The sequence below is a fragment of the Thunnus thynnus genome, chromosome 5, assembly GCF_963924715.1.
Source record: "Thunnus thynnus chromosome 5, fThuThy2.1, whole genome shotgun sequence".
Classification (NCBI taxonomy): Eukaryota; Metazoa; Chordata; class Actinopteri; order Scombriformes; family Scombridae; genus Thunnus; species Thunnus thynnus.
This window is the reverse complement of record NC_089521.1, coordinates 16,490,621-16,516,085: the sequence shown is the minus strand read 5'-3', so window position 1 is coordinate 16,516,085 and position 25,465 is coordinate 16,490,621. Positions and strand designations below refer to the sequence as shown.

General features: G+C 39.6%; 1 protein-coding gene across 1 annotated transcript in view; it reads left to right on the top strand.

Moving 5' to 3' along the window:
- The window catches only part of pclob (piccolo presynaptic cytomatrix protein b), a 61,688-nt gene extending 36,682 nt beyond the window's left edge, over positions 1-25,006 (top strand). The window contains exons 13-34 of the mRNA XM_067589586.1: positions 170-1,737; positions 1,931-2,196; positions 2,568-3,405; positions 3,596-4,646; positions 8,847-8,935; positions 9,082-9,157; positions 9,253-9,378; positions 10,988-11,096; positions 11,319-11,386; positions 11,486-11,727; positions 12,618-12,665; positions 12,802-12,932; positions 13,849-13,875; positions 14,344-14,437; positions 15,391-15,462; positions 15,908-16,208; positions 16,611-16,805; positions 18,864-18,999; positions 19,147-19,209; positions 19,992-20,125; positions 20,248-20,393; positions 21,659-25,006. Coding sequence (XP_067445687.1) covers positions 170-1,737; positions 1,931-2,196; positions 2,568-3,405; positions 3,596-4,646; positions 8,847-8,935; positions 9,082-9,157; positions 9,253-9,378; positions 10,988-11,096; positions 11,319-11,386; positions 11,486-11,727; positions 12,618-12,665; positions 12,802-12,932; positions 13,849-13,875; positions 14,344-14,437; positions 15,391-15,462; positions 15,908-16,208; positions 16,611-16,805; positions 18,864-18,999; positions 19,147-19,209; positions 19,992-20,125; positions 20,248-20,393; positions 21,659-21,802 — 5,924 coding nt within the window. The 3' untranslated portion in view covers positions 21,803-25,006. The remainder of the gene's footprint in view (positions 1-169; positions 1,738-1,930; positions 2,197-2,567; positions 3,406-3,595; positions 4,647-8,846; positions 8,936-9,081; positions 9,158-9,252; positions 9,379-10,987; positions 11,097-11,318; positions 11,387-11,485; positions 11,728-12,617; positions 12,666-12,801; positions 12,933-13,848; positions 13,876-14,343; positions 14,438-15,390; positions 15,463-15,907; positions 16,209-16,610; positions 16,806-18,863; positions 19,000-19,146; positions 19,210-19,991; positions 20,126-20,247; positions 20,394-21,658) is intronic.
- Positions 25,007-25,465: the final 459 nt, after the last annotated feature.

The window sequence follows — 25,465 nt, the reverse complement described above, 5'->3', positions numbered from 1 at the left end:
ATTTTGGTTTTGCTTCTTGCTAGCCAAAATGACTGCAGATATGCATGTGCAATGGAAGTCTTTTTAAATCCAAATTGCATAGCCTTCACTTCATATACAGTATGTTTGTTTCCAAAATTGTAATGTATTTGATAAAGTAAAATCTCTATTTTTTGACTTATTGTGGCAGGTAAAGCTCTAGACTACACTAGCAAAGCTACTGGAGCCTACCCTGGGATGACTACTGCTCCATATTCCCAGGTCCCTGCAGCTGGATTTGGTGTAAATAGTGTTCTAAGAACCTCAGATGGAATAGTTTACTCCTCTGTTGCTGCCCCAGTTCCATCCACATATGCAATTACCACTCAACCAGGCTCCATCTTTAGCACTACCTTAACACCTACATCCACAATCCAGAACCAGTCATTGCCCCATCCCTATGGCTTCATTCCCTCTACAGACCCAGGACAGATCATTCCTTATGACACAGGACTACCTAAGGAACTTCTACCCACAGCTTTGGCTGACATCATAACAGGGTATCCGGAAATGTACTCAGACAGCACCCTGGAGGCAATAGCTGCCTCTCTGGATGCCTTAGCCTCCTCCCCAATATTTCCTGGCTTAGACAACACTAAGATGGCCCAGTATCAGATGGAAAGAGAGTTTCTAGAACTAGAAAAACTTAAACAGCTATGTCTTGCTGAGGAGCTGGAGTGGGAGAGGCAGGAGATTCAACGTTACCGTGAACAGGAGCAGCTAATGGTCCAAAGGGAGCTGGAGGAGCTCCAGGCTCTGAAACAACAGCTTCTCTTGCAGCAAGAGGAAGAGCACCATGCCCACATGGTGGCCCAGCAGGAGACCTATGCCCAGCAGAAAGAGCAGTTGCAGCAAATCCAACAACTCCAACTGCAACTCCAGCGCCAGCTAGATGAGCATTATAGTAGCACTGGTACCACAGGAAACCTACTAGATGCCAAATATGCAGGGGTGGGGGACAGTGGCCAGTACTGGCCTGTCAAAGATGAATCTACAACTCCATCTGTTGGGACACAGTTAGAGGAAAGTCAGGACCAGCTTAACCTAGTAAAGAAGCTTCAAGCTGATCAGGACACTGGAAAAAAGATAATTGATAGTGGAGTGCAGACTGATGACGAAGATTCAGCAGAGAAGCAGCATGTAGGAAGAAGAAAGAAGAATAAGAGAAATGTTGACAGCTCAGCTCAGACAGATGATGAGGACCAAGATGAATGGGATGCTCCCACAAAAGCTCGACGGCGATCTCGAAAACATAGCAGTGATGGAAAACATGGTTCCAAGGTCTCTAGCATTGCTATCCAGACAGTGGCCGAGATATCTGTTCAGACTGACCACTCTGGAACTATCAAACGACCCAATGTCCAGATGGACACTAAGGTGGAAATCATCAAGCATATCTCAGCTCCCGAGAACTCTCAGAGAGGTGGTAGTCTGAGCTGTCAGACAGACTCAGACAGAAGGCACACACCCATTGAGGTGGGCTATAGCACACATCTGACAACAGATGTCCCCTCTAAGTCCAAAGTATTCTATACCCAAGTCTCCCCCCTGTCTCCAGAGAAGTCACTTGGAGGGCAGAGAATGCTGACTGCTGACCCAACCAGATTTTCCTCTGGCCCTCGGATATTAAAGGCTGGTCAGAAGTCTCTATCTGATCCTAAATCGCTTAGTCCTACCACAGAAGACAGGATGGGTGGATACTATGCAGACAGCTATTCTGTAAGTCACAGCAGATTATAAGTGGAAAAATTAAGAACTTTTTCTGTTAATGATTTTTCTCAGAATGTTGAAAATGCTGTGAATACAAAGATGATTGTGAAGTATGCAGAGAATTGCAATTTAATTTAGTTTGGATGTCTTTTAAATCATCATCCAATGATTTACAGATTTATGACTTATTCTTATTTCCTAGGGCCGAGGCTCTCCCTCTGGTACAGGTAAGAAAGTCAAGCGTACACTACCAGACCCCCCTCCTGAGGATGACTCTCTGACAGGACGGTCAGGGTACAGCACCAACTCTGCTCGTCGCCGTCTTGCCCGCAGTACAACAATGGCCCGGGCAAAGATCCTGCAGGACATTGACAAGGAGCTTGATATGGTGGAGAGAGAATCTTCTAAACTTCGCAAGAAACAGGCTGAGCTAGATGAAGAGGAAAAGGAGATTGATGCCAAGTTACGGTGAGATGCTACAGATTTAATATCAACACAATTTAGGCTTAGGCATTTGTTCAGACCCTGTGACATTAATTCATGAACCAATAATGTTAGTAACCAGTGTTTATTATGTAAATTGATTACAATCAGTATTGCTGCATTCGTCCCTCTCTTGCAATCATTATTCCTAATTCATCTGCATGATTCCCCTCTTACCTTGATAGCTTATGGGCTAAAAGGCTGCCTTGACATCACTCAGTGAGACCTCTCCAAACTCACACATAGTAACAGGTATTAATGTGTGAGAACCCGGAACATTATTTGCTTCTTTGGTTGTAATGTTAATAAAATTGTTACTGCTTAAATTGTAAAACAATATGTGTTTTTCTCATTAGGTACCTGGAGATGGGTATCAACCGGCGTAAGGAGGCCTTACTGAAGGAGCGAGAGAAGAGAGAGAGGGCCTATCTCCAGGGGGTGGCAGAGGAAAGAGATTACATGTCAGACAGTGAGGTTAGCAACATCAGGGAGGCCAGGGGTGATGGACTGGAGAGACCACGGACAGCTCCCCAGTCTGAGTTTGACCAATTCATCCCCCCACAGACAGAAGCTGACTCCCAGTACAATACACTAACTAGTCCCTACTCTCACTATGCCCAGTATGTTCCCCAGACTCAAACTACCAGCCACTACACCCAACAGAACCTATATCAGCAGCAGTCCCTTTATCACCAACAAGTGTCTCCTTACCAAAATGTTCCAACCCTGTCCCTCTCACATGCCCAGGCTCAGCCTAGCAGCTTCCAACATGCTCTGCTGTTGCAACAGGGAAAGCAGCGACAAACCACCCTGTCTGATTTAGAGCCTAAGATCACTACCAACTATGAAGTCATACGCAACCAGCCTCTACTCATTGTGCCAACCTCCACAGAAAGCGGCTATGGGGTGGCACATCTGGGGGGCAAGTATGGCAGCTTGGACTTGAGGCTAGGACTAGAGGAGAGGAGCATGGCCTCCAGTCCCATGTCTAGCATTTCTGCTGATTCCTTCTATGCTGATATTGACCACCACAATGCCAGGAACTACGTGCTGATTGAGGACATTGGGGAGCTCACCAAGGCCTCAACAGGGCTGGGCAACACAGGCTTGGGTTCTGGATTTAACCTGCCTGATAAGGAGTTGTCCAAAGCAGACAGACTACTCAGGGCAGCAGAAGTCAGGCGCACAGCAGAGGTACATTCTGTTACACTCCTCATTGAAAAAACTATTTAAAACAAATGTAGACATAATGAATTATGTGTATTTACCATTGATTACTTATTGTTGAGTTATATATAAAACATAAAATGCATGTGTTATTGTGTGAGTTCAAATCACACATCTGTTGAGAAAATACTCAACGTGTGACATTTTTCTCTTTTAGGTTGCAGATTTTTTAGGCTCATCTCGGCTTCAGGGTTATGGTAAAGGAGAAGATGACACTATGGAGGAGCCCTATGAGTTGAAGCTACTGAAGCAGCAGATAAAGCAGGAGTTCAGGCGAGGAACTGAGGGACTAGAACACTTAACAGGCTTGGGCCTGCCTCAGTATCTCCCTAGTGATAGCAGTTTTCGCCACTTCCCTAAAGGTGAGAAATATAGCATCGGCAGGCTCACCCTTGAAAAACAGGCTGCAAAACAACTCCCAGCAGCTGTGCTTTACCAGAAACAGATGAAGAACAAAAAGGCCCTGATAGACCCCAAAGCCATCACTAAATTTTCCCCAATTCAGGAGAGTAGGGATCTGGAGCCAGACTTTGGCAGCTACATGGGATCTGGAGCCTCCTCTGTGACCAATCTGGCAGCGAGGGCTAGGTTGCTTCAGGATGAGATTACATTTGGGCTAAGAAAGAACTTGTCTGAGCAGCAAAAATATTTGGGCTCCTCCCTGGGGGCCAACCTAGCTGGTTCTCTTAATCTTGGGCAGTCTCTTGGACTGGGATCCACTATTAGGGCTACTGTCCAGGATGATGGAACCTACCCAAGTGGCACCCGCTCCCGACCCTCATCACGCCCCTCCTCCCGCCCCTCTTCTGTCTATGGCTTGGATCTATCTATCAAACGTGACCTGTCCAGCTCTTCACTCAGACTTAAAACAGAGGGAGAGGTCCTGGATGCAGCATTTGCCCCTGGGGTGGCCAGAGCAAAGCCCACCAGTTTACCTATCAGCCAAAGCAGGGGCCGTATCCCCATTGTGGCTCAGAACTCTGAGGAGGAGAGCCCTCTGAGCCCAGTGGGGCAGCCTATGGGTATGGCTAGAGCCTCAGCTGGACCTCTCCCTCCCATCTCTGCTGACACCAGGGACCAATTTGGGTCTAGCCATTCCCTGCCAGAGGTTCAACAACATATGAGGGAGGAATCTCGGACACGTGGCTATGATCGTGACATCGCATTCATCATGGATGACTTACAAGGCGCCATGTCTGACAGCGAAGGTAAATGGAGCCTGAGACTGTTGCAGCAACTCAACTGTGTGGACCTGCTTGTCATGCATGCTAATGCTGAGTGGTCTTATTGACTTTGTGCATTAACTGGTTCTTTCTCAATCATCAGTGCTCCAGATAATTGTTGTTGGTAGTTCTTACTATATTCCCCTCTGTCACGGTAAATGTCACATGTTTGCATGCTGTTTCTTTCCTTTTTAATATCTCACTCACCGATACATAATACTCTTGGTCTGAGTTTATGTATGTTACTAATCAGTTCTATCCATGTTTGTTCTGTGATTTTATTAGCATGCTTTGTCTTTTTATTTTACAATGGTTTTACTTCTACACAGTGAAATATAGTGGTAACAGAATTGTTGTGCACAAAATCTATAGACTTGAACTTATTCATACATGTCCACATTATGGCTGCCTTATCCTTAGTGAGAGCCCAAAATTTATTCCAAATCTGAGCAATAAATATTTTATGGTCACCCTAAACACAGTATCTACGCTGGAAACATTTAGTGAATGCATGGTAGATATAACATTGTTATTGAGATTTTTTTTCCCACATAACTATTTATATTAAGAGAGGTTGTGGCACTAAGAGTATTTATTTAATCTAAAAAGTTAGATACCAAGAATAAAAACAAGACTAAAAAAGAAGACTTTTAGTACAAGTTACATATAGGATTAAGCTATGTGTTATGAAAAATCCCTGTAATGTATAATATGTAAGCTATTTTAAATAACAAAAAGAAAGAATTTAAAATAGAACAGTGTAATATTTAATCATCTTTCTATATGTGAAGTGCCTCATAAATGTAAATCAAGTCAAATTCTACTTACAGTATATAGAATTTACAGCTTTTAAAATGTGTGGTTAATGCAATTTAAAGTGTTTCTGACTTTATTTAGATCACCTGGAAGCTGCCTTAGCTGCAGAAACCTATAGTGAAAGACTTTACATAAAAGTATGACAAGGAGTGTCCAGGGATTCTCACTTTCTGTTTTTTTTCCTGGCCCTCTCTTACTAATCTGCAGAGCGAAATTGTGTCTTTGTGAGAAGTAGGTCATCGCTTCAGAAAGATGTATATTTACTTTTCTAAGGCACCCTTTCAGCTAGTTTGGAGAAAAACTGGCGGTAGTCATTTTTAAAGGAATACTGCTGATTCATGGTGTCTGGTGTGTGTTCCACAGTCAAGGCATTCACTTTGTGTAGTTACTTTTCTCTAAATCCTGGAAAGTCAGTGACACACCTACAGTACCAATAGAAGAGTAATCCAATTTGCAGGAGTTTTCTTCACTTAAAACCACACTGCAATGCAATAACGTTTTCTCGTAATGTGTACTGTGAAGATTAACATTTAGCATCATATTATTGTGTCTTTGTGTTTTGTTAACTATATGTCTTTATTTCTATATATCTTTGATTTTCTATCTGTATCTGATTTTGCATCCTTGCATGTTGTGCAATACATATGTTTTCCATTTCCATCTTAATAAAGTGAATGTTTTCTGTTTGTTGATTGTTGCTGTGGATGTCTCATTGCCATGTGAGATGTCCATGACCCCTAGTGATTGACAAACAAATATTGACACATACTATCTTGATATCCGTAAGTGTGGGATTGGTAGTGTTCTATTAGGTTAAGTAAAACCATATCTGTAAATATCAATATCAATATCATACAGCATATGAAAATTAGTTCATCATTCCTAAGATTTAATATGATACAGTATGTTATGCGTTTAGTAGTGACAGGTAAACAACACACTGCATACAATACATTATGAAAGGACAATGGCTTTTGTAAAACACTGTTGCCTGCTTAGGGCTAAGTTTTGGAGTTTTTAACGAAATTCACATTGATTATCAGATAAGTATCCCAGTGACACAGTAACAAAAATGTTTAGCAACTTTGGCTTTCATTTCTGGATGGTTTTCAAAGGATCAGTATAGTTAAGTTCCTGGTAAGATGATATGTGTCCTGACTCCACATAAAAGTGTCAATCTGCCTTGATTACAGCACTAAGTGAGTCCATGCTGGCTTTGAACAGAGATGATGCCAGAATCTTTCATGAAAGTATCAGACACGGTAGAGTATCTTACAGTACTAGTTAAAGATATTTAATCTCATGATACTACAATGGCTCAATCATTACATTAATTGATAGATGTTTTTTTTCCCTAAAATGTATTTTGTATGTTTTTTATAATGCTTTTCCTTAAATTTGTAAAATATCTGACAGGCAAGTAATGTCAGACTCGTAGTAATTTCAAGCATGCATCTTACATTGACTATTGCTTTCAGTGCATGTGGTGAAGAACAGTATACTCACAATACAAATCTAGTCTTAGCACAATTCCAGTAGTTTGTTAAGTTTGTAGTTTGTTGAACGAATTTCTTTAAAAAATATATATATAACTTTGCACCCCAGCTGGAGGCCCAAACTGGAATATAGAAGGTGAGACAGCATCCCAACTCCCATGTAGTTACATAGAGACTGTATGCCTCCATGCCGCATATCATGGTTCTGAATGATCCACTTCTCTGGTTGATTTTGTAAACACACCAGACTCATTCTGGAATGACCCACATCTCAATGGTACACAATACATGTCATTTAGCAGATCTCTAGTAGTTGACATGCCAGATCCATTCTGGAATGAAACCCATCTCAATGGCACTAGATACCTTTATGTGTCATATACTGTAGTAACCTCAGTTATACATCATTCTGGAATGACTGCACATCACAGTGCTTCTGTAAACATATCAGACCCATTTCCAGTATTCATGTTCATGCACTTTTGCAAAAAATCACGTGTATATTGTGTGATCATGCATAAGTATCAAAACAAAATTATGTTTAAATTGGTATTTATTGCATATACTGTATGTTGAGGCATTTTATCCAAATTTTTTATAGAATTCTGAAGGTCAATGTTGCCACTGTCTACAGATCCTAGCTCAAAATGTACCCTATAATACTGATGAGGACTGATAAGTGCTTTCTAATCCAAGACATGCAGGTAATAGGCAACATTTACCTTCAGCGTACGTAGTCATCAGGCCATTTCTCTTCATTATTATTGGTGCATCTTCTTGGTGAAATTAGCTCACTGATAATACAGAGACATTTGGCAGAGCTGCGCACATTCTATCCTAATTGACAATCTATTAAATTAAACACCAAACTGATGAGTCACATTTCTAATGTTCCTTCCACACCAAGCTGACTTGTTATCACAGCTTTAGATTTTTCTCTATAGATATTGAAAGTTTGCTCAGCTTTGCAATAATGATGATAAAAATGTGACATATATACATTATTCAATGTCATCCCTAAAAGATTATTAGATGTGTAAGGTATGATGAGGTGAGGGAGGATTCACAGCACACTGCACTTAGTTCACTATTACATTACTTTAATACAGAACCACTTCACAGCTATGGTATTTTGATCTTATACCATAAGCTAGAGTGTAAGGTAAGGATTTAAATACTGTGAACATATTTCTTCATCTTCACTTTTCAAACTATTTTATGAAAAACAAAAAACAAAATACAAAATATACTAACAGTTGTTTAGAAAATGGCTATATTAATAAGATCCATTATTGTTATTTTAATTATTACTTTTTTACATTACTATTATTATCATCAGAATAGAAACACCTAAGTAGTTATGGGACAACTTCTACCCACAATGTTTTGGACTGAAATTATTGACACATAACATATAATGTTCTAAGGCTTCTTGCAACATTTCATATCTAGCAGCTATGAAAATGTGAACACAAACAAGAAAGCCCTCACACTCAGACGGGGAGCACTGCATGGTAGCAAAAGCATGCCAGATTTAAAATGCTCTTGAAATGTATTCATCCTTCATTCAGTGTTTGCAGAGATCATTTGATCTCACAGAAGGTATGGATAGGGTGGAACAGAGTTTATACTTCTTTGCTTTCACCTATCCAGTCGGGACAGATCAGAGATCTTCCTGCGTATGAGCAAACAGCAGGATGGATGTGTGACAAACTTTGTGATGTAGAAACTGTGTTTCCAAAGCCTGCATTGCAAGATTGATCTCTGCCTCGTCATTACTATGTTTAAAATAGAGATTTATCAAGGTATCAGGGGTACAGAAAGTGTGTGTTTGTGTGTACATGGTTTTTAACTACTACTTCTCCTTGCCTAGCCTACCATCTAAGGAGAGAGGACACAGACTGGTTTGATAAACCAAGAGAAGGGCATCCGCAGAGCGGAAACATATCAGACAGGAGACAGGTGAGATCCAAGCTAACAGCATTCAACTTCATACTATGTTATTTCCTTATTCAATTTTTTCTTAGGTAAACCTTAAATTATTTCTGTGAGTGAACCATTTTATTTGTGTTGTAAATTATTTTTCACATATTGAAAATCTCTCTTAGATGAAACTGGTTCCTTACGCCTTCCCTCACACTCGCATTAAGCTTAAGAGAGACCTGAAGGACACCAGTGTATCAGGTACAACACACATACATCACAAACAAGGATTATGCAGACAATGATTTCTATCTTTGTTTTGCTAATTAGGTTCTGTATGTTTATTTTCCCCTCAGGGAATGGTCTTGGCATCCGTGTGGTAGGTGGGAAGGAGATTCCAGGGAGCCGAAGAGAGATTGGAGCCTACATAGCCAAGGTTGTCCCTGGTGGTGTAGCAGAACAAACAGGGAAAGTTGTAGAGGGTAAGAGGATAATGAGAAAAGGAGGCGATGTAAATGTTCATTAGCACCTGTGTTTTCTATGTTTTGTTTTGTTTTTTAATCAGGAAAATACAACATCCTTTGTCCTTTGTTCCTTTAGAAAACATATTCATATATTCAGCATTCATTTTTACTTTGCTTGGTAAGACACTGTACATGGTAAGAAGTGCCATTTATGAGGCCTGAGAGATTAATGGTTTAAAACCAAAATCTTTAATTTTTAAAATTTTTATTTTAAGGGCAGTGTAAACTTTCAGTAAAAAAATGACTGAATGTCTGAGTCACTGAATTCTAGATGGAGATGTGAGAGGCTGCTGTAGCCTTCTTTGTTGTGGTCTGTCATGTCTCATTCTATGAAACATCACATCCAAACTCAGAGAAAGCCTGTCAACTCACCCTCCACAGCACTGGGTTATGTTAGTCATTAAGCTATATTTAGCATCATTATAGACACACAAATACACACAGGCAATCATATACCAACATACACACATACCATAATTAACTTTATGAAGTCCTAAGAATCCCTAAAATACATTTTTAAATGAGAAATCGTCTAACGTTTATTGTTTGGACAGAGAAGAGCTTACATATTGACTGTAATTCCTACAGTTAGAGGATATTTTTGTGGACAGAATTGGTTCTAGTTTATCCACTATAGTGACTGCAATGACTTTGCTATTGTACAAGAGAGGGAGTGAAGGACAAATCAGCTAATGTATTTCTTCTTGGTCTGAGGCTACTGTATTTTATTCATTTTTGACGTTGTTGTCTTGAAATATTAATACAGAAAAGCTTTAACTGGGTTCCCTTTTCAAGGCATTATTAGTTGTAATAAAAGAGTAGGGGTAATGGTCAGGATAGCAATGTTTACCTCCTAGCGAATGCTGAATTATAACTATGCAAATGTGATGTTTATATTTCACTGAAAGAAAATGGCAGCGGAACATGCCTTCAGGTGCAAAGAGAAATAAAGTGGGGGAGGATACGGTGAATTATATTGAGAGAGCAGAGGGAATAATCTAAATGAGTTCTAGTTCATGCAGAAGGATATGGAGATATTAATTCAAGCTCTTATTGTCACAGCTGCTGGTGAGTTGCTTCGTAAGCAGAAGTCTAATCTGAAGACCAGGTTTCAGTTGTGTAAGTGAGGCCTCAGACAGCTATGGCCTTGGGTTGAAAGCTTGAGTTTGCTGTGCAGTGGTTTTTGTACATTATACTATCAATATACATGTTAATAATAATATTTTAGATTTGTTATCTCACTGCTTTTACCTCTGACCTAGAATTATTTCTATGAGCCAAAAAAAAGTAAGATTGTCAGTGTGCTGTGTGTGCAATGCAATAATGATGCAATGTCAGAACTAAAGCCAAATTGAAAATTTAATTGTTAAAGTTGTCCACTGGGTGCACTACAAACTGACGTATTCCTTCTGCTATGTGAGCATGTAGAGTGCACTATCCAGAACAAATCATATTTGAAATGTTGAGATGGGGAGATGCATTTGCCCATGGCTTATAACATATTGTCTGGGAATTGCTTACTCCCTTTTGTCTCTGTTTCTGCCTGCTTACCCTTATCACACCACAGGAATGCAGGTGTTGGAGTGGAATGGAGTCCCTCTGATGGGAAAGACTTATGAAGAAGTGCAGTGCATCTTGGGCCAGCCATGTGCAGAGGCGGAGCTCTGTGTGAGACTGTAAGTTACAGCTGTCATCATTTATCCCTCTATCCCACTGAAACTCCTACATGTTTAGCCGCAATATGGTGACTCTGCACCCATGTATACCTTCTGTCCTCCCTCTGTTCCCTTATTTTCATCCCACACCCTTTCATCTGACAAATATCACACTATGACTGATTACTGCTAAGATACACTGGTTGATATTCCATTATAAATTTCCTGTATGGATCCAAACAGCGACCTTAATATGCTGTCTGACCCTGAGCACCCACAAGCCCTGGAGCACCATGTCCAGCTTAAGGCTGGTATGTACAAGGATTTGTTGATATGTCTGCATGCATGCATGTATCTGTTTACCTATTTCACATAAACAAAATATGCATTACTATACACTTCTGTTTCAGTAGGTGGCCAGCGTTCTCCTGGTGTGGATCCTAAGCAGTTGGCTGCAGAGCTGCAGAAGGTGTCCCAGCAGCAGGCTCCTGGTGGGGCTGGGATAGGGGCTGGGCCTGGGGGTTTGGGGGTCCTCTCTGCTCTGGAGCGCTCTGCCCTCCTCCACTCGGGTACTGGATCAGCTGCCTCCAGTGGTGTGCCAAGCCCCGGCCAGCCTGCATCACCTGCCATAAACAAGAAACAGCGGAACAAGGTAGATTTGACTTGTTAGCATTCTGTCAGCTGGCTCATCTCAGAGACATGTCAGTTATGAATAATTCAGTCTAAAATGTGACTACAGGAAGGAATATAAATAGTGCACATCTGATTCATATGTCAGAGGATGATACATTGTGTACAATAAGAATCTAGACTGATCTGTTTTGCCAAAGTGTGGAACCCTGTGTCAGTGTGATCCATCATCCACCTTGGCTGCTGGGATTCCAGCAATATCATACAACACTTCAGAAGGGAGGTTGCATGTGAAGGTCAAATGGTATAACTGTGTTCATCAGAGAATGCCAGGTCACTTATAATGGAACAAGAGAATAGGGTGGTACAGTTCATGATCCTGGCTGTGGGTGTCCTTTATACATAAAATGTGCAATAAGCATAAGTTCTCTATTACAAGCAAATGTTTAAATGTTTGATTTTTGAAAGGCAGGTCACAGAAAAAAAGAGGATGCATTGTGTATCACACAGATGATAAATACCTAATATAAAACATGAAATATACTGTCAAAATATATATGTATTGGCACTAAATTATCAAAACTGAAATAGTACTAAAAGCATCTCAAATAATTGATTAACCTTCTCAAACTTTACTGGAGGACTTTTCCAGTCGATTACACAACTCAGATAGTCAAATCTCTCCTGAGGCTCATAGATCCAGTGAGAAAGCTTTACTCTGCATCTTCTCTACAAGGACAGCCCATTCATCCGTTAGCTGACAATATATATTTAAAGAGTGAAGCCAGAGCACCATTTACTGCAACCTAATATCAGGATAACGGCTGAAGTCTGTTTTGAACTTTTCTTTGTTGGTCAGGTCAGATCTGTCAGACTAATCATTATATCATTCATCATATTTTTCTTTTTCAGCAAACAGAGATGGTGAAGACATCTCATCCCATCACTGGAGAAATTCAGGTATAAAACATACACTATCCCCATTAAATAACAAAAAATCAGGTTACAAGGATTTTCTCAACTGCAGAAAAATAAAGATGCAGTCAAATAGTTTGGTCTGTCTCACACAGCCTTTATTCCACTCTTCTTCCCTCAGCTCCAGATCAATTATGACAGGAACCTAGGAAACCTGATCGTCCACGTCCTGCAGGCTAGAAACCTGGCCCCGAGGGACAACGACGGCTACTCTGACCCTTTTGTCAAGGTCTACCTCTTACCAGGAAGAGGGTGAGCTCTGAGTGTGTTTGAGTGTCCACCAATGTCTGGTCTGTGTCTGCCTTTCAGCTTTTGTGTCTGTCTTGTTTTCTCTCCCCCTATTTCTTTCTGACTTTGTATTGACTGTGCTGTATGAAACTGACTAACTACTTGAGTTTGTATGAGAGAATGAGACAGGACATGATGATATGAGGCAGTCATTTGTAGTGTAATTTGATTCAATTTGATTCCAATACAGTAGATGGGTGTTTTAGATTTCATGAGATGAGAGGAGATGCTTTGCCATATTGCCCCATTATTATGTGTTAAATAAACCAGTCATAGATAGCCAACGTGCACATATAAACAGACACTCTGCTGAATTCACAGACTTTTTCTTAGTCTTCCCAAATTTAAAACAAGTATTTTAGTATGGTCACTTAGTATCAAGTCCCGGGCTTCTTCCTCTTATCCATGTCTGCTCCACTGTCTTCCCAAGAGCCTGTGAATAGCTAGAAAAGGGATCGATACAGCCTTTATCTACTCTGTAACAGTATCTGCTTTTAGATAATGACCCCATTAGACCTGTTTAGGTTAGAAATGAAAGCTCTGTAGGAGAGCACTTTTGAGTATTGTGAAATGTATTAGTCTGACATTCGAAGTAGTATGGACAGCCAGCGTATCTTAACAACAACAGTTTGGAATAGTGAATTATTCATTCACCCATGAGCCAGTTGTAATCATTGTGAGGTTTTTTTGCTCTTGCGTCACGTAACATTGCTTGGGCACAAAAACAGTGATACACTCTGCAGAGAATATTGATTGCCTCAGCTCTCTATCCTCTACTGCATTTTCTTTGAGCTCTCTGGGCTTCTCTGACTGTTTTTTGTGTTTTTGCTTTTCTTGTTTGTGATATCTGCCCTCCTCTTCCTCTTCTGGACTCCCTCAGCCAAGTCATGGTTGTCCAGAATGCAAGGTAGCGTGGTGCTGATCTTCGTTTTCAGTTGGTGTTTTGTTTTTCGTTCTCTAAATTATGTCTCCAAAGTGGTTTTCCATCCTTTTGTTGTGGCCTTTGTTGTTCGTCCAATTGTGTGCTCTATTTCATGGTGTTAAGAACACTCCTATCATTGCTTGTTCTCTCCATGCCTCTCACTTTTAACTCTCCTCTGCCTCTATTTCTGAAGTAATGTGTGATTTTGAAAAAGCAATCTTAGTCAAAACAAGCTATTTCAAAGAACATTTACATTTGAATAAGGTTGAAATCTGACTTATTTTTTTGATGTCTTCACAGTAAGAGATTGATCATATTATAAGTATCTATTCAATCCACATGTATTCAGTATATCACAGTTTGGTGAATGTTTGCCATGGGGTCAAGCAGGGAAGATGTTTTTTTTTCAATTTTTTTACTGACAACCACCCATTCTGAATCATGACTTATCAGTGCTGATAACAAGAGAAGGACCAAGTATGCTCAGAAGACCATGAACCCAGAATGGAACCAGACTGTCATCTACAAGAACATCCACTTAGAGCAGGTACTGTGCAGAAGGACATTAACACACACACAAAAACACACACAAACTTTCACTCTATCTTACATGTGAAGTTACTCTATGTGCTGTGGGCCACTTTGGGCAGAGTGGATGTCTGATTTTCTTATTAGGATTCTGTCCTCATGCCTTATCCCTAGGGCTGTTTTCAGTATCCCTGTGCAACCTCTTATCAGCACTCCCAAGACTCAAGTTAACAACCATCATTTCTGCTCTCACAAAGTTTCAACACAGACAGCCTGACTGCGTATCATTTTAACAAAAAGGGTGATAGAAACTTGGTGATCATGCGCCTGTGTGCCTATCTGTCACTTTGTAAGTGCTACTGTGTATCTATGGGTGCATGTGTTTGTTCTTGGGTGTCTGTGTTTGGTAGGAGCACGTGTGACAGAGACACCACCCAAATTAATAATTACAAGAATACACCCAGTAAAACTGCACCCAGTAATTACAACGGTAAGAGATGAGTGCAGATGCAGTAGCTTTACCGGTCAGAGAATAGAGGCCTTCTGTGAAGGCAGTGGATTCATCAGCTCCTCTGGGGCTGCCTTTTGTTAATCACGTCTCACTGCTGGCCGCAGCAGCTGAGCAGCCTTAAAAATGCTGCTGCATCGCTCATTCGTCCACTCCCCGCCCGCAAGATATGTTTCCATCCCCTCCCACACATTCCTATACACACATACACATCACAGGTATATGCACACATGCACGAACATATATTGGAAGAAACCAAATCTAATTGAACTCCTTGCCTCCTTTCTGATTAAATGACCTGCCGACATTTGCATTCATTCATGCACTGCAGACACAGTGTGCCTCTGCTGTTTTCTTTCACGCTTCCTCCACCCACATAATTATGCACACATAAGAAACTGCTCATGAATGCACAACCTCACCATATCTGCCCTTCTCTCCTCTTCCTCACTCTTTCCATCCAGTTAAAGAAAAAGACACTGGAAGTGACAGTGTGGGACTATGACAGATCCTCCTCCAATGATTTCCTCGGAGAAGTGAGTGCTTTTGGAATCTGATTCCATGTCTAAAAAGTCAGATGATTAGTACTGTACTTCTCTCACACAAAAGATTTCTGCTCCCTTATTTTTTCAATGGACCAGCTTTTCTCTTAACACCCTAATAATATTAGCATTATCTCTCTCCTCTCAATGTCACGCTTTGCCTCATGCCTGTAAACCTATGTAGAGAGCAGTGCTATATACTGTATCTTTTGCTAAATGCAGTATGCACTACAACTGATTAGCAAATACTATTTGCACATACTGTGCTGTGAAGCTTCTTATCTACATGCAAACAAATTGAAGGTATCAGTGAGTCTTTTTCTACCTGTTGTAAGTGTTGGGCTTGGTTTTAGTGTCTACCATATTTAAAGACATATGTTTTTTTCTTTCATCTTCTTCTTAATGTCACGCCGTGTGTATATGTTTATTTGTATCTCAGGTTTTGATTGATTTGTCGAATACTGCCCAGCTGGACAACACTCCTCGCTGGCTGCCTCTGAAGGAGCAGAGTGAGAGCATTGAGCACAGCAGAGCCCACCAAGGTGCTCTAGGCCCACCAGGATCTGGATCAGGTCAGGGACATGGCCAAGGCCAGGGCCATATGTCAGGGCCTGGGTTGGGGCCTGGGCATGGTATGGGACAGGGTCAAGGACCAGGACAGGGAGAGGGGAGTTATGAATCACCTAAAAACTCTGTAATCAAGAGCAGAAGCCATGGAATCTTCCCTGATCCAGGCAAAGGTAAGAGAGTCCCCACATATGTCTGTTGTTTTTAGCCTTGGAAATCATACACATCCTCTATTTCCATAATTTTTATGAATCAGTTTATTGTATATGAGTAGTTATTCTGAAACATGACACTAATATTATTATGCTTGGCAGGTTTCTGTTTGCTACAAAAACTGTAATTTATGAGGTGGTCACTCAGTTGTCATAGAGATAGAAACGGCTGCCATAGAAACAAAAATGCTAATCATTTCTTGACAGCTGTGTTACTCTCCATGTGCTTGTCAGCTGCTACAGTACACGCTACAATCAGAACCGAGCAGAAAATATGAAATACTTTGAACTAAGCATGGATTATTTTCATCTACCTCTCCCCTCTTGTTGCTAGCTGCCATAACCCTCACCATTTTTCTACAGATGTGCAGATGATGCCTTTGGAAAAGTCACACAGCAGTCCAGGCAGCTCTAAGTCTTCCTCCGATGGCCAGTTGCGTTCCCATGGCCCCTCCCGAAGCCAAAGCAAGAGCAGCGTCACTCAGGCCCACCTTGAGGATGCTGGGATAGCCATTGCTGCCGCCGAGGCCGCCGTGCAACAGTCCCGCCTGCAACCAAGTAAATCCTGCCCCTACCCGTGATACACTTCCTGTGACATGCTTCCTTTTTCCTGCGCATGCAAGCTTTGTTGAGATTGTTTAATGAAACCTGAACTGCTGTGCGTTCACCTCCTTAACATTTTTCCTTTGCCTTCTGCTCTCCTCATCTTAGTATTTTCTCTTAGCACAAAGTGATTTGTTTGGATCAATAGTTTTAGCTTAATGTCTGCCTCCTCAATTTACTAATTTAGTTGCTGAACAAAATCCAAAAATATGGAAGGGAAATAACTGAGATATATTAAAACCCAAACTTGCTGTAAAATATAATTTTATTCAGTCTTTAAATGTAAAATTAAATATTTGTAAATTTGGAACATTTAGTGCACTGCATTATAAAATATTTTACATTTCACATCTGTTAAACATTGTTTTGTTTCTTGTTTATTCTTAAGTAGGACATAAAATTTTTTGTATTAAGTTATGATCATAGCAAAAGAGCACACTAACTTTTAACAAAAGTAGGTATTTAAAAAGCTCCCAAAATCAGAGCCCAGTCTGTTTCTACACGGAGTGTGCATGTGCCGATCTCAAGCTTATGGTTTCTACGAAACCCCAGTGTGGCCATCTCCAACCCCAGAATAGAAACCAAGCTGGGATGGCAATCCCTCACATGTCTTGTACTAATGTAAATGTTAATAACACGGTTTAAACTGTATCCATTAATTTTTAGTGTATTTAATGTCTCAATCTGTGATGTCCTCAAAATGAAGAACTTCTGTATGTATGTCATCCCTTTCTGAGATAAGTTAGCCCAGTGTCAGAGCTATTTAAGCATGCAGTTGCAGCTTCCCTGGCTACTGTTCCTTGGCCACCGAGGACTTTGTGATGCTGCAGTCTCTCTGTGTGTGTGCGCATGCGTGTGCCATATGAATGAACCCTTAGAAAAATCACAAAACACACACAGACACACACAGTTATGGCACACAGGCTCTCCTCCCTACCCAGTCCTTTCCCATTCCCACTACCTAAAACAAAGGGGACACAAATGTGAAACTGAACCAGTCAAACCAGGAAACACAGACACACCAAGAGGTTCAAAAGTCAACAGGAGGCTCACTCTGCACTCACCGGCCATTGAGAGTAAAGCGGTCAGCTAACCATGAGAGGAGCAGAAGTGTCAAGGGAAGGTGAGGCAACATAGGAAAGATGTACTGATAAATATTATTAATCCTTCCTTAATAACCACAATGACGTAAATAATACAAATAAAAGAACAGATATCTAACATAAATTAAGTCTGCCATATAACCAAATGTGTAAATAATTGAAGTAACAAATTAATTTAGATATTTCTCATCTAATGATTTTCATGTATGTGAGTCTGCGAAGTCTGAGAGTTTGCGTGTGTGTCTCTGTATTTTATATGTGTGTGATATAATTATGTTTTTAGGGTTAGAGAAATGGGATTTCAAGCTATTGCCTTTGAGTCACAGACTGTGTGTCAAACATAATCTAAATGCTATTAGTCATCATTGCAAAGCAGATATAGAAAGTGGATTCTGTGACCATGACAGCAAAGAATATATCCACCCTTCGTCTGGAAAGAAACACTTCACATACTCCCTGAACTAATCACGCTTTCATACTGTATGAGCGTAACTCAATAGCAGCCAGGAGCCAAGAACAAATAATTACTTTAAATCTATGAGAGAACATCATCACATTAAATTTATTTCTATGTGTGAATTTAACTTAGACTTTCATTTATTTCTAGTGAAGGGATTTGCTGCACTGTTAAATGCAAGGACAAACTGTTGTCTGTGTTGATGTGTTCCTCCCTTGATATGCTGTTATGTGATGCTCAGTCAAAGCTATGTTTGACAGACAGCGTCACTGTCAGAGTGATAGCTGAGGGGGGTGTGAAGTGTTTCTGTATATCTGTTGGACATGCATGCATGTGTGGTAAACGCTGTATCAGCGATGACGCTCTGTGTACGTCACTATGTCCAAATAATTTACAGATAGATAGGCAGATTTTTTTTTTCATCACCATCGTCCTCCCTTTTGCTACCCTCAGGACCAGGACACCGGCTGGGTGATGTGTCAGGATCAGTGGTGCTGTCTGCCCCGAGTCTTGTGGGAGACACTTATGGAGATGGGGGGGAAGTGGTGGGCACTGGAGTGGACAGCGCCATTTTTCAAGTGCCACACATGTAAGAGCATCTGTGACTCTTTCTAATACACGGCATGCATCTATGTAGTGAGATGCTTAAAGCTGACAGTGGTGCTTAGTATTGCATTATCTGTTATTCAGTATGTGTCTGGTCTCTTCTGAATAAATGTTTGTTTTTTTTTCATAGCGGTAAGACTATTCCCAATGGCACCGACAAAAACCAACTCGGGACCCCGGAAAATGAAGGCAAGTTCCAGAAATGTCCTCTGTTTACTGTAAAAACCTTGAGGATGTGAAAGAAGATGTCTTCTTACTTGGTTGTAGGTCTCCACCTGCTGGGTACTTTGTATAATGACACTATTTTTTTTTTTATTCATTTACCCAGCCACATATTTAACCACCGCTAACTGTGTTTTCATAATGACTCAATTGTGGAGTCAAATGTGCAGTTAAGTGGTTATCGTCAATTAACAATATTTACCCCACAGCATAATGGTTTGATGCATGGCTTAGGATGATGGAAGACAAGAGGATGTCATACTATCCTACCCTCTGTCATAACTATATCTACGCTTAAAGCAGCTCGGGTGTCGTGATGCTTCCCTTCGAGCTCTAGTTTCAATGTGTAACAAAGACTCCAAGGTCATTTTAGGCTGCAGCCTGGCAGCTGTTACACAAACGAGGGTCAAGGGGTCATTTCCATGGTGCCTGAAAACATGTTTAACACACTTAACTCAGCCTGTCTGAGTAAAGCCCATAAAACTAAATTATCAATAGAGACACGCGACAGTTGATGAGACCTGGGAGAAAATGCAGAGATGTTCCCTGACCTTTCATTCTGCGGTGAGGCCAGTTTTATTGATGCATAATTGTTAAATATTTTAAATCAGCTTTAGTGACATTATGCTTTCCTATGCAACTGTAGAAATCTGCCTGGAAAGAAGAAAACAAAAAAAAAGAATTGCTGACTTTATTCTAAAAAAATGATTTTCCACATCTCTATATTTCTCTGTAATTTCTTGCTTTAGGTAGTAAAACACAAGTAATGGGAGAGATCAAGGTTGCTCTTAAGAAGGAGGTGAAGACTGAAGGAGACCAATTGGTCTTGGAGATCCTTCAATGCAGAAACATCACTTACAAGTTCAAAAGCCCAGACCACCTACCAGGTCTGAAACTAGTGTATATTTGTGTTCATGCATGAATGAAAATATGTGTGTTTTATTAACTTTAAACAGTTTACAGGTTCACCAACCCATATTCAATGTTTTTTTGTCTAATTTGCCTTCAGACCTGTATGTGAAGTTGTATGTGGTAAATGTAGCCACTCAGAAAAGGATCATCAAGAAGAAGACCAGAGTTTGTCGACATGACAGGGAGCCGTCTTTCAATGAGACCTTCAGATTCCCCCTCAACCCAACTGGACACTCCATACAGGTACAACAGAAGCTCAAATGAGACAGTTGTAGATATGGATCTGTCTCTGTCTGCCAGTCAAAAGTCCAAAAAAATGCAATACTGCTTTAATGTAGCTCATTCTTTGTAAAATTTTAGCATTAAAAAAAAAAAGGTAATTTGCATCCAACTATTCGACACTGACAGAAACAACCTTAAATCCCCAAAATGACACATTACACCTAAACTGGAGACTTTTAATATCCAAGAAACTTCTTAAACCTGATTGTTTTATAAACTGATTTGCTGCCACATGGAGCAGCTGGGAGATTGAACTACCTCCTGGCAGGCTGCAGGATATGACGATCTAAACATTTCTGGTAGTGGCTGTAAGAGGACAAATCTTCACAGTTTTAGTTGAAAGTCACCCTCCACTCAAAAATGTGTTTTGCTTGTTGTTACTTCACTTGGATGTTTGAGCTTCACTTTTCAGAATGATGTATGTGCAGAGTTTTTAACTAGATATCTGTTTTTACACTGATCTGCTGAAGAGGTAAAGTTTCTCTGTGCTCATTGAAAATCTGAGTTTAAATGGCTTGTGAGCATAATGACATCACAACTAGTTTGGAGGCTATTTGTGGTCCAGTACGCAACTAACACAAATGTGATTTGGACACTTGAAGTCTCCAGTGCTCATAAACTGAGGATGAAGCAGTCTAGGAGTTAAATTTTTGAAATGAACAATATTTGCATATTCATGGATTTCAGATTTTTCAGTGAGAGAGAAGAAATAGATAGGATTTGAAGGTGTTTAATGAGGTAATTGCGCTTTTTCGTGGAGGAAAACATCTAAGACACATATTTTTATTCCAAGCAGAATATTTTAAATATCTTACAATGTCTGGAGGGGATCTTGAATTATTACTGACAAATCTTACAATCCCATCCCTCTTTGAATCTTTTTTTTAATCTCTGCTAAAGGGAAAATAATGGATATGTATGCAACAACTATGAATACATTTAATTTGTTTTAAAGGATAATATTAATATGTCCATATTTAATCCTGATTCAAATTTTGAATCTATGTAAAACAATTCTAAAAATGTATAAATGATCAATAGATCAGAATTTGTCATCTTCTAACCACTTGGCCCAGTGGTGCTTGTATTATTCATGCTGGATAACATACTTTTACCTGAATAACAGCATGTTATCCAGCTGACGACATCAATGAAAATCAGATATGAATGAATGAATATAGAGAATGAGCAATGAAATTTTGTCTCTCTTTCCTATGTACTTCCAGCTTTTCTTAGTTTCCAATGGAGGGAAGTTCATGAAGAAGACCCTCATAGGGGAAGCCTACATCTGGTTGGACAAGGTGGACATGAGGAAGAGAGTGGTCAGCTGGCACAAGCTGTTTGTCAGCTCCACTCAAACCCACCCATGAGCACCACGCCAAAAATATGGAGTTGCAATAGATCAACGAAAGGTGAAGCCAGAGTGTACTAGTTCAGAGTTCCAATTTAAGAAAAAGATGATTTAGAGAGAAAAAAATCCATTTAATTTGCTTCCTCATTTTATAAGTTATACAATAAGTAGGAAGGAATTATCAGTCCAACACTGCCAGCGCACATGTCCACCTCTTCCCATGTCAGGTCTTTGCTGGCTGTGGACTTTGCTTGTAGTATGCAAAAACATGCAAACACCACAGCAGGCACCGAAACAGACTCAGCAGCAATATGGCTTTGGGAGCAGTGATGTCGTTCTTACCATATTTCCAATTCCATTATCCTCATGAGACTTTGTTGTTTTGGTGCTGTGCAACTGGGATAACATATCTGTCATCAGAGGGGAAGAGGGGGGAAAAAAAGAGAATTTGACTTTGATCACAGCATGATAAACTGAATTAGCATTGTGTTTTCTTCATATGAGAGTCATTGTTGTAATGCCTAAATGATGGTCGTGATGTGTGTGGACATAAGTGGTATTGAAGTATTTGATGATGAAGGAATGCAAATGTTTTTTTTTTTGTTTTTTTTATGATAGTCTTTCAGTTTCATATAAAAATGTAAAAATAACAAAGCCTACTCTATGTAGAACAGAGTTAGAAAGTTGACTTTTGTTATGGGATGGGATGAAAATGTATATCACCTCAGATTGTAGATATCACACATACAGATTACAGAGCATATCAGAGAATTACATTGTACATTGTGATGTTTATATAATATAAAAATATCAGATGCCGAATATATCTTAACACAATATACAGTATAAGAGTTGTCTCTTGTCACTAGATTATATATACAGTAATTAAATATAGACAATAATCTCTGTTAGACTGAGGCTGTAGGTGGCGCACTGACAATCCAGTAGGCTACTTTTGTCTATGGTGTAGGCAGTCCTAATTGCTGTTATGTGAATGTGGAACTATGTAAGCTCAAGGATGTTTATGAGAAATCGCTCCTTCGGTCGTCTTATCACATTGATGCACCGCTGCTAGATATTCAACAGGGCTGTGATATTTTTAAAGGTCAAGGTCAACATCCAGTGACATATCGCTAGTTCATCGGTACGCTACTATGTAGAGCAGGTTAGAATAACAATAAAATGAACAGCATTTTTGTGCTCTGAAGCCCAAAGCACATGCTGTGTTGAATGTTACAAGCCAACCATAGAGGATGACAAGCGTTTATCACATCTGTATGACGTGTACAACATTTTACTTTAATGCTATTGTGGTTGCTCAGAGTATGCTAATATTTCATTCTGTGTAGCCCATCATGTAATTACACTGTTTGAATAGACATGTAATTCACACAAGTTGTGTCAAAACCACACATAGATCTGCAACTGTCATTACCTCACTATGACAGCTCGGCTTTCTGTGTATTAGTAAAGCCCCCTGGTTTTAGTTTTACCTAAAAATTATTTCAAAACAAAGAAAAAAAATGTTCTTACCAGTCAAACATCAAGGTTCCTGTATGTGTCTGGCTGTGCTGTAAAACTCACTGTGCTGTTATGTGTCAGTGACTCCTGTTGAAACAGTGAACCAGCCTTTTTCACTGCCTGTGACCAAAACACTCACTCAGGCCCACTGGGGTTCAGTCATATTTGGGTCAGAAGAACACGTGGGGCCAAGCGTCAGTATTAATGTGGTGCAGGTGACCCATGTATTCACCCATATTTTGCCACAATATCTACAATGAGAAAAACACTGTCAAGTGAACCTCAGATCTACTGTTGGTGTATTTTGGCATATCACAGGGCTGATGCAATTTTTGTAGAATTTAATATAAGAGAAGAAACGACAAACACACTTAGAACAAGATGTCACTTTAACCTAATAACAAAGGAAAACACAAAAAAGAGAATATAATAAGGAAGGGAATGTGGAGGATTTTTCAGAAAATTATTTTGCTGTGCCAACCTTGATTTTTTTTTTTTTTTTTTTTAATTCCAGATCCATTGGTTCTTTTAAGGTAATTCTATGCAACATAGATGTGTTTGAATGCATTTGTTTTTGAATTAAATGTTATATCTGTAGTCTAAAATATGTCTTATTGAAAAATAACTTTAATTTGTACATCATTGAAAGAAAATATTAAAATATATTGATTTTTTACTGATTTTAATATATATTGATGTTAACAGCTGTTAACATCTACATGGAGCTTGTGCACTTTATTATTACATTGTTTATTTTCTTGTCCCATTTTAACTGTCATGACATACAAGATTATGTGTTTTGTGTTTCTGCACTGAAATGAACTGAATCATGGTGTATGTGGTGGCAGAAAATATTGTGGTGTGCATTTTGTATCTATGTGGCAAAAGAAAAACATGCAGACACGTTGGGGTTCCTAAACACAATGCACAATCTGGGGAAAAATCACCTCACTACATCGTGCTCATAGTCTACTTAACAGTCTGTGTACAAAGTACAGTAAATAAGACATATTCCCTAAAATGCTCAGTCATGACTGTTTATCCCCTGGTGTTTCATTAGACTTCCCTCAAGCTAAATACTGTTTGTTCGGATCAGCTGTTGCCTGTATTTGTGAAATCATCCATTTGTCGTTGTTCTGAGGGGTGTGAATGTGACTCAAGTCCTTTGACGTGTACATAAAGTGTTTATTTTCTACAAAGACTGAATGTTTCTATTGTCTGAAGTATGAGCATGTGAGTGTCGAAAAAAAATCACAAAAGACTTCTAAATGTACAGCAATGCGTGTCTATAGTTAAGGGGATTTGATTGTGTAATCAAAACGTGTGCTGTCAACCAATGACTATCTGTGCAACCACGTCCCGTAAACGGCTGAAACAACATAAAGGGGAAAAAAAAATCTATTCAACTTCAATAGTTGTCTGAGACTTTATGTTTTGGATGTTGCATGTTTTGTTGATGGTTTGTCAGTATATTTTGCCTACAGATTATGTTTAAAAAGAGAATATGTATAGATTTATCTGTATGCTGACTGTAAAGAAATATGCTTGTAAAATTGTCTTGTTTTTCACTCCGTGTAAAAACAAAGAATCTAATGTTATGGTTTTGTGGTTGTACACAGGATGTGTTGAGATATTATGCAAATTGTGCTGTAAAAAATCAGCTGTTTCCCCTGAGTCTAAAGAATAAATATTAAGAAGAGCCTATATTACACATGCAGAGTTGAGCTTGGTCTTGTTTTGAATTATAAAAAACAAAAAAACATTTTTTCCCTCTTGTATAAGAACTTAACAGTTTTTTTTAGTGATAATAGGCCTTGTTAAGAGCAGACATTTTGACTTCTCATAAGATGAAAAGCAACAAAGCAGTGCACACTGTTGTCAGTCACAATGTCATTCTTGATACTACCACCAGATAGTGCCAAAGTGATTTTCAAATCCTACAAATTATGGTTTTACTTTACATACTTTTGAAAGTAACCCATCCACAACACTTACTCACTTACTTACTTTCTGAGTAGTTTAATCATCACTTATTAATTAAGTCTGCTAAAGGACAAGTGCATTTCATTTTTGATCCTCTGCTTTGCAAGTGTCCACTGATGTGAAGTATGTACAAGTAGACAGTTAAGCACCAACAACTGCAAAAATGCACTGACTTGAA